Raw genomic sequence first — 9341 nt, forward strand, 5'->3', positions numbered from 1 at the left:
CAAATAAAATGAATTGCTTGTGTAACCTAGGTCAAACTTTATAAGCACAAAATCGATTCATATGTCACTCTTTTTTAAGAATGAACAGTAGCCCACCCCCAATCATGGTAACTCAGTCATAAAGGGGTCACACGATCTTTGAGGTATGGGTTCATAATTTCAAATCATATCTAAAGTGAATTTATGATTTGTTAGTATTTGAGGCATTTATAATTTTTTTCCAAACTTTCAATACATTGATACTATCTACGATGATAGGTCATACACATATAAATAGGCTGACAATTTATTTCTCAAACCGAACACTTACGATAATACTAAGAATGAGTAATCGTAGCACAATGATCATCCTTTTTCTTTCTTTTTGTGATCCGTCACGGCGGCGAGGCGAGGCCGAACCACCCCGCTGATCCTCGAGCCGCGGGTCCATCCCGCGCGCCGGCCAGCGCCAGCTTTGATTCCCGCGGCGGGAAACGAAATTACATTTCCCCCCGACTCTGACTGGCGGGAAATTTTCGCACCCTGTCGCATATAACGAAACCGAATAAAGAAAAAAAAAAGCCGGAATAAAAGAGGCCAACCTAATTAAAAATCATAATAAAAGCGAAGGGACTATTTAATACAAAATTACGAAAAAGCGCAAACCCTCCTCCCCCTTCTCGCTTCCTCCATTTTCGGACACCGACTCCGATCGAACGACCCGCTCCTCCGCCTCCGCCCCCTTTTTCATTCCGATCGTCGCTTCGGATTTCGATTCGGCCTCTCCCTCTCTCTAGAACGAGCAGCGACGACCTCGATCGATCCGCCGATCTCCGCCGGAGGCAGGCCTTCAGCACCGATCGCCATGGCGCGGCCCTCGAGGCATCAGGCGTCCTCCGACGAGGCCCTGTCGGACGGGTCCGAGGAGGAGGAGCAGCCGCAGCTCGACGAGCCTGTCAACGAGGAGGACGAGGAGGAGCTCGAGGCCGTCGCCCGCTCCGCCAGCTCCGCCGACGAGGACGACGCCGCCCCTCCCGCCGCCGCCGACGACGACGCCGACGAGAATGGCGAGGCCGAGGAGGAGGAGGAGGACGACGATGAGGTCCGGTTGCTCGTCTGCTCCTGTTTGTTCTTTTACTGGATTAGTTGGGAATTTCGGCGCCGGATCTCTCGTTTGCTTGCTAGGGTTTGCGGGGGTCCGGTGCGGTTGTAGGTCTCTCTGGTGTTTTGCGCTAGGAAGTGGATTTGTGCTTCGTGTTTGAATGCGAGTTTTTCTGGAAGTTGTAGAATGAGCGTGGATTTCGACCGAGGATGTTGAGACACTCGAGACAAGTTTCTAGTGGTCTCTCGTGATTCTTTTACTGCATTCGTTTCTGCAGACTGGCGCTTGCTGTATTGATCCTCCGCTTTACTATTGAATTACGCAGAATGAACACTAATAATACAAAAGTATATACGTATAGATACATGTACTGTAAGGTTAAATTAGCACAAGAGTTGAAGCATTTTCGAGGTGAACTTGTTTCTTGCTCTTTGTTTGGGGTTTATTATTTTCTGCCATACTCTCGGTTGGATGAAGAAGAGTGGAAGTTGAGAGTGTCCCTCGCTCATAGTGAAGGCATGGTGTTCAACCTTCATGTTGTGCATGCCAAAAACTATGCCTTTGAGAGGGATTTCTGCCTATTTTATTTTATTTCTTTCTTTTTTTCCTGGTTGGTTGGTTGATTTTGCGTCTCCATGGGTGGCGTACCTGGGCAGAGCTGCAATTTTTCATGTTTCTTATATTTGAAACTGATGACTCGGGTTTTCCCCTTTCATTTCAACATTTCCTTGTGATTGAAAGCTTCATCAATCACCTCTCACCATATACAAAGTGGGAAACGATGGCGAACAGAGCTTGTTTATCTTGCTTTGCTTCTGTCTTTACATACACATGACTTCTTGAGTTGGCAAGTGCTTCCATACATCTGAAATGTTGTTAGATACTTGGAAGTATGACTCAGTGAGGATCAGAAGCGTTGCCACTACTTATTTATTTTTGCATTCTTTTTCCCCATTCATTCCGCAGGAAGATAATGGTGAAACAGAAGTTAGCAAGCGTGAGAAGGCCAGGCTTCGTGATATGCAAAAGTTGAAGAAGCAGAAGATTCAGGAAATATTGGATCAGCAAAATGCCGCTATTGATGCTGATATGGTGCCTTTCCATTATAAAAATGATTCTTTCTTGCATTTTTTCAAGCTTGTGTATAGATTATGACAGTCAAATTTCTTGTTTTTGAAATAATTTTACAAGAATAATAAGGGAAAAGGGCGGTTGAAGTATCTCCTGCAGCAAACTGAGATTTTTGCTCATTTTGCCAAAGGGAACCAGTCTGCTGCGCAGAAGATCAAAGGAAGGTACTGTTACCAATGACAATTCTCTCTGTTTTTTGTGCATTGCAGATACGATCTCTCGTTCATATGTTCCTTTTGACTGCCTGCTGAACAATTTCTGCATTGGTCCTAACTTTCTTCATACTTCATAGTTGCTTAACTGGGACTGAAAGCTTTGTTTGATCCTTGATGGACCTTTTGCTATACATTAATAATTGCCTAATGCCAGAATACTTTAGAGGAAAGGTGCCTACAGTCCAGTGGGTAACTCTGGCTATACTTTCAGTTACATTTGGTGTTAAGGTTCCATATTGAAAGGGAATTGAGATTTGCTAACATTTATGCAAATGAACAATGTTCAATCATAACCTTATATTGATTGTTCTCTCCCAATGGACAAATAAACATCTGCTCATGCTTAAAAGTTGAGAAAAAATGTTTGTGAAGTTGAAGTCATCATTTCCCAGACCATTTCTGCATTCAGCATTCATGTTTGTTCAGTGATGTTTTTCTTTGCTTAACGTGTAGGGGCCGTCATGAATCTAAAATAACTGAAGAGGAAGAGGATGAAGAATGTCTTAAGGAGGAAGAAGATGGCTTGTCTGGTACAGGAAACACGCGGCTGGTGACACAACCCTCTTGTAATCTCTCTCTCTCTCTCTCTCTCTCTCTCTCTTTGTCTCTCTCTCTCGTTTGATTGAAAGGGTAGTCTTTGCTGTGTATATCTCTCCTGTGCTCCTGCTTTGACATGTAGAAGCTGTAATGTTTGCTGAATGCTAGGTAATGTGGGATTGTAAATGTTCTTGTTGTTGACATGATTCCTTATCACTAACAGTTAGCATGCCCCAAGCACATTCTTTTGTTTTGACTAAGTAGAGGTTTTTGACATCCCTTCCCAGCCCTTGTCTAGACAGGAACCTCATGCACTGGGGACACCCTTTATTGTGTTGTCGTCTTGCTCTAGAGAGATTCTGTTTTGCTCTGATTTATGCAGTTATCTTGCCAAAAAGATATCTCCAGCAAACATAAGTTCACTGCTTTCTTAAGTTCTATTTTTATGCTTTTTTTGCAGGTATACAAGGGAAGATGAGGGATTACCAGCTTGCTGGATTGAATTGGCTCATAAGATTGTATGAGAATGGCATTAATGGAATACTTGCAGATGAAATGGTAGGTCACAGGCTGTAGCATTTAGATGTGATAACCTTTTAATTTGACTTTGAGCTTGACTTATATCGCCCGTTCAGCTCATGAGTAATCATGCAGTGATCTTTTTTTTATTATGGTACCTGATATTGGTTGGTCTCAGGGTCTCGGAAAGACGCTGCAGACTATCTCATTACTGGGCTATCTTCATGAGTTCAGAGGAATTACTGGTCCTCACATGGTTGTTGCTCCAAAGTCGACTCTGGGTAACTGGATGAATGAAATTCGCCGCTTTTGCCCAACTCTCCGTGCTGTAAAGTTCCTTGGTAATCCAGAAGAAAGGGTATAGCTTTGATGCACTGTTGCTCACTTTTATGTTACATACAAATGCCTAGAAGAGTAATTAATGTAACGCTTTTCCACTGCTGCAGAGGTATATACGTGATGAACTATTGGCTGCTGGGAAGTTTGATGTATGTGTCACCAGTTTTGAGATGGCAATTAAAGAGAAGTCTGCCTTGCGCCGATTTAGCTGGCGATTTATAATAATTGATGAAGCTCACAGAATCAAGAACGAAAATTCTCTACTTTCGAAAACGATGAGGCTGTATAATACCAACTATCGTCTTCTCATCACTGGTACACCACTTCAGGTACATACTTTACTGTGGCTTTGGAAGCTTTGAGAAAATTGCTTTTTAATTATTGACCTCCTGGTAACCTCTAGGTTATTTTTCGACCCCAAAAAAAATAAAAAATCTCTGCATGCTTTAGGAGAAGGTGCCTTGAGTAGTAAAACTTGATTGGTACATTGTATATATCTAATGTGTAGCAAATTTGCATTGGATGATTGTGGAAATATAGGTTATTTCTCCCTTTATGTCTCCAAGTCAAGCTACTGTGATGGGGAAATATAGCTTTTAATTTTACGACACGCCATAGAAACTATCAAATCTTAATCAATTTTTAGTTCTTCCTCTGTAGTATGTTGAGTAGATTTTACTAGAGTTAATTGCTTGAATCTGCTCAACATTTCTACCAAGATTGGTTCTTTTTGCATTGGGTTTCCTTCTTCCAAATTTCGATGAAGTGCTGTTTCTAAGGATGCTGCTATTGTTCTTTTTCTACAGAACAATCTTCATGAGCTGTGGTCTCTTCTGAACTTTCTGCTTCCAGAAATATTCAGTTCGGCAGAAACTTTTGATGAATGGTTTCAAATTTCTGGTGACAATGATCAGCAGGAAGTTGTCCAACAACTTCATAAGGTAGGCCTGAAATTTTTTTTTTTTTTTTTTTTTGGGGGAACAACTGATGTCTTTATATGATTTCTTACTTTTCATTTTTCTATATTAAGGTTCTCCGGCCCTTTCTCCTCCGAAGGTTGAAGTCAGATGTAGAGAAAGGTTTGCCTCCTAAGAAGGAAACAATCTTGAAAGTTGGCATGTCTCAGATGCAAAAACATTATTACAGAGCGTTACTGCAGAAAGATTTAGAAGTCGTTAATGCTGGTGGAGAAAGAAAGCGTCTTTTGAATATAGCAATGCAGTTGCGTAAATGCTGTAATCATCCATACCTTTTTCAAGGTGCTGAACCGGGCCCTCCTTATACGACGGGAGATCATCTGATAACTAATGCAGGTCAGCTTTTGTTTGATGTGGAGTCGGTGGTGCCTCCATATCAGATAGTGGCTAATGTCTTTGTTTATTAATTTCAATTGCAGGTAAAATGGTTCTCTTGGATAAGTTGCTTCCAAAACTAAAAGAACGTGATTCTAGGGTCCTTATTTTTTCACAGGTAAAGTGACCTTTGAAACATTATTCCCTCACGAGTGCTGTCAAATAAGGATGTGCTTGTATTTGTGTTCTCTTCTTTTGAACATCATTTACAATGTGATTGATTCTTTACTCTGGTGGATGGCTTGGTTCCATATTCAGATGACAAGGTTGCTGGACATTCTTGAGGATTACTTGATGTTTCGTGGGTACCTGTATTGTCGAATTGATGGTAATACAGGTGGAGAAGAACGTGATGCTTCCATTGATGCTTTCAATAAGCCAGGAAGTGAGAAGTTTGTATTCTTGTTGTCCACAAGAGCTGGTGGTCTTGGCATTAATCTTGCTACCGCAGATGTTGTCATTCTCTATGACAGTGACTGGTCGGTCTTACCTCTGAGTTTTACCTGAGCTATCATGTCATCTTTTTTTTTCCCCTCTTTGGCTAATGTTATTATGACTTTTCATTCTTTCAGGAATCCACAGGTCGATTTGCAAGCACAGGATCGTGCACATAGAATTGGTCAGAAAAAGGAAGTTCAAGTGTTTAGATTTTGCACAGAGGTTTGTGTTGCTTGTCCCTATTACTCTGAATGAAGTTATTTCTATTTATTCTGGTATTAATTACATGGTGACGATTTGTGAAATAGTATACTATTGAGGAGAAAGTGATTGAGAGGGCCTACAAAAAGCTTGCCCTTGATGCCTTGGTGATTCAGCAAGGACGATTGGCTGAGCAGAAAAGTGAGCTGTTGCTTAATTAGTACATTCAGTATAGTGCTGATTTCTAAATTGCGCCGCTGATCTTTTGGTACCTTGCTCCATGCAGCTGTCAATAAAGATGAGCTTCTTCAAATGGTTAGATTCGGTGCAGAAATGGTTTTCAGTTCTAAGGATAGCACCATTACAGACGAGGACATTGATAGAATTATAGCCAAGGGAGAAGAAGCAACAGCTGAGCTCGATGCCAAGATGAAGAAGTTTACAGAGGATGCTATCAAATTCAAGATGGACGACAGTGAGTATACTGGAACTTTAAAACATTTTATCACTCCAATCTCAGAGTTGCTTACATCTACCCTGTTTCATTGCAGCTGCTGAGCTCTATGATTTTGATGATGAAAAGGTATAATTGACCCTTGGTCTATAACTGAGTAATATATGTGGCATCTGCATCTGGCCTAATTTTTTTTTTTCCCCTTCCAGTACTAACATATTTATGTAGTTTAGGTGGCTTAAATTGGGTGCTTCTTAATGCAGGAGGATAGTAAGTTTGACTTTAAGAAAATCGTCAGCGAGAACTGGATTGAACCTCCAAAAAGAGAGCGGAAGCGCAAGTACTGTTTTTTTCTTTTTAAAGTTTCTGCGCATCTAATTTTTTTTCCCTTCACACCTTACTATATCATATGATGGCTTCTTTTCTTGAATTAGCTACTCAGAATCTGAGTACTTTAAGCAAACAATGCGGCAAGGTGGACCTGCAAAACCCAAAGAGCCTCGAATTCCTCGCATGCCTCAACTGTACGAGTTTATTGAGCTGCCATCTCTTTGAACGAGGACTGTGTTCTGACAGTTCTGACTTTCTGTAATAATCTTTTGATTTACTTTCTGTTGCAGGCATGACTTCCAGTTTTTTAACACTCAAAGGTTGAGTGAGCTATATGAAAAAGAAGTACGCTATCTGATGGTGGGTATGGTTGATTTAACATTTTCTGTTAGCATTTACCCCTCTAGCTTGAAACTGTTCTTGGATCTTGACACATTTATTTGTATTCGATTTTGCAGCAAACACATCAGAAGAATCAAATGAAAGATGCAATAGACGTGGATGAGACTGAAGGTACTTCTGCTGCACATTTGTTTCTCTGAGTAAGGATCTTGTCATTCTATGCTAACCAAGCATTTAAATTTCAGATGTAGGAGATCCATTGACAGCTGAAGAGCTGGAAGAAAAGGAGAAGTTATTGGAAGAGGTACTTGCTTGAGTGTGTATATTTGTTTAGTGGGATAATGTTCCTGTTGAGCCTTTCTTAATATCTTATAATTGGTAATTCTTAGGGATTTTCGACATGGAGTAGAAGAGACTTTAATACCTTCATCAGAGCTTGTGAAAAGTATGGCCGGAATGACATCAAGAGTATTGCTTCTGAGATGGAAGGTAAAACAGAGGAGGAAGTTGAAAGATATGCAAAGGTTTTCAAAGAAAGATACAAGGAATTGAACGGTGAGTATCCTACTTTGGCAATTTCTTCCATTTTGGCCTCGAGTGGCTAATGTGGGATAAATATGAAATGTCTTGACATACATTAGGGCACCAGATGCTCTTTCTTCAGCTTGATTAATGGAGATTTCTTCATTTTACTGAGGACACCTGTTACAACTCTGCAAAAACTTTTGTTGCACTAGTTGATCAAACAATACCATGTTAAATGTTTTACTGGAAACCATTGGGGTTTACTATGAATCGCCTGGTCTGGCTTAACTCATTAGTGGCCCATCCTATAACAAATACTACACGGTGAGTCTTGCTTTCAGACCGTAAATTCCGATCTGGTTTAATAAGAACAGATTTGTATGTGACCTTCCAGCAACATCATGAAATTATTTACGTGTCCTCTCTCTTTTTTTTTTGGGAGTCTATTGATTGCTTCTGGATCCTTCGCAGATTATGATAGAATCATAAAAAATATTGAACGTGGAGAGGCTAGGATATCTCGTAAAGACGAGATCATGAAGGCTATTGGAAAGAAATTGGATCGCTACAAGAATCCATGGCTGGAATTGAAGATTCAGTATGGTCAAAACAAAGGAAAATTGTACAACGAAGAATGTGATCGGTTCATGGTCTGAATGTTATCCTGTTTGTGTTTAAGTGCAGTTACCACAAAACAGGTTCTTCCCAAAAGTATTAGTCCTATATAACCTTAAGATTTTGCTGGTTCACTGTCACAGATATGCATGGTGCACAAGCTTGGGTATGGAAACTGGGATGAACTGAAGGCAGCTTTCCGCACATCACCTCTATTTCGGTTTGACTGGTTTGTGAAATCTCGCACAACTCAAGAGCTTGCTCGGAGGTGTGACACACTCATTCGCTTGGTGGAGAAGGAAAATCAAGAATATGACGAGAGGGAGAGACAAGCCCGTAAAGAGAAGAAGCTTGCCAAGGTTGATAACCCTCGTGATGATAATGACACCCTCTGGCATTTCTTCTTCTCCAATGTGCTGTTGTTAATATGCTAGAAGCGTGTCATCCATTTATAACGGACCATTTGTTTTCTTGATTTTTAGTCTCAGAGCATGACGCCATCAAAACGAGCCGCATCTAGGCAGGCCAACGAGAGCCCAAGTTCCCTAAGGAAGCGCAAGCAATCTTCCATGGATGACTATCTCAGCTCGGTAAGTACCCTTTTCCTGTCTTCCATTGCTATTTATATTCATATTGTGTAGGAGCAATTGGACTCAGCTCCGACACCCAGAAGCTAACAATTGGTCTCTCACAGGGAAAGAGGAGGAAATGAAGGAAGGTCGGCAGAGCACAAGTATTCCATGAGTCAGTTAATGTTGTATCCCCTCATTGTGACCGTCTACTCTAGTTTTTAAATTTGCAGTGGAAGGTTAAGGATAGTAATTATATAGCGATTAGACAAAATATTTGCTTAGTACGGTAGTTTTTCCAAGTTGTACACCAAACGATGACTTCCAGCTCCAGGGCAGCCGCATATTTTGACCCTTGTAACGGCTTCCGGTCCGTGGAGCTCTATTCAATTAACATACCTTAGCAGTGACATTGGTGCTTGTCGTCGGCCCTAATGAAAACCATGTTCTTTTCCAGGTTGTCTGGTGCCTTGTGGGTTTATTCTTGCTGTAGATCAGTTCATCTTTATCGTTATCCAGCGGTCCTGTGGGTTTATTCTTGCCGAAGAACCGGTCATTTTTATCGTAATTCAGTGGGCAACCGTCCGTGATTTATATGCATAGCTTACAAAATTCCTCCCTAAAATGATTATGGTTATATAATAGTTTGCAGACGATCACGGACTGGCAACAACAGGAAGAAAATGAAATAAT

The 9341-nt window shown here is 41.0% G+C and overlaps 1 protein-coding gene across 1 annotated transcript; it reads left to right on the forward strand.

Moving 5' to 3' along the window:
• Positions 1 to 630: 630 nt before the first annotated feature.
• Positions 631 to 9107, forward strand: LOC104415085 (ISWI chromatin-remodeling complex ATPase CHR11). The gene is made up of 25 exons (XM_010026323.3): positions 631 to 1081; positions 2048 to 2173; positions 2273 to 2376; positions 2881 to 2993; positions 3425 to 3522; positions 3662 to 3841; positions 3930 to 4151; positions 4629 to 4763; positions 4853 to 5135; positions 5219 to 5292; positions 5433 to 5653; positions 5747 to 5834; positions 5921 to 6014; positions 6100 to 6288; positions 6365 to 6396; positions 6531 to 6607; positions 6702 to 6791; positions 6888 to 6957; positions 7056 to 7110; positions 7185 to 7243; positions 7329 to 7494; positions 7936 to 8114; positions 8223 to 8438; positions 8562 to 8669; positions 8774 to 9107. The coding sequence occupies exons 1-25, from the start codon at positions 845 to 847 to the stop codon at positions 8789 to 8791; spliced, it is 3234 nt and encodes a 1077-aa protein (XP_010024625.2). The 5' UTR covers positions 631 to 844; the 3' UTR covers positions 8792 to 9107.
• Positions 9108 to 9341: the final 234 nt, after the last annotated feature.

Source organism: Eucalyptus grandis, chromosome 8 (genome assembly GCF_016545825.1).
Source record: "Eucalyptus grandis isolate ANBG69807.140 chromosome 8, ASM1654582v1, whole genome shotgun sequence".
In the NCBI taxonomy this organism is placed as follows: Eukaryota; Viridiplantae; Streptophyta; class Magnoliopsida; order Myrtales; family Myrtaceae; genus Eucalyptus; species Eucalyptus grandis.

Excerpts from the sequence above, each read along its gene's own strand:
- LOC104415085 (XM_010026323.3), top strand. The coding sequence starts at position 845 with ATGGCGCGGCCCTCGAGGCATCAGGCGTCCTCCGACGAGGCCCTGTCG. Across the intron at positions 5,293-5,432 it reads GGGTCCTTATTTTTTCACAG|ATGACAAGGTTGCTGGACAT; the intron begins GTAAAGTGACCT and ends TTCCATATTCAG. Across the intron at positions 6,397-6,530 it reads ATGATTTTGATGATGAAAAG|GAGGATAGTAAGTTTGACTT; the intron begins GTATAATTGACC and ends TTCTTAATGCAG.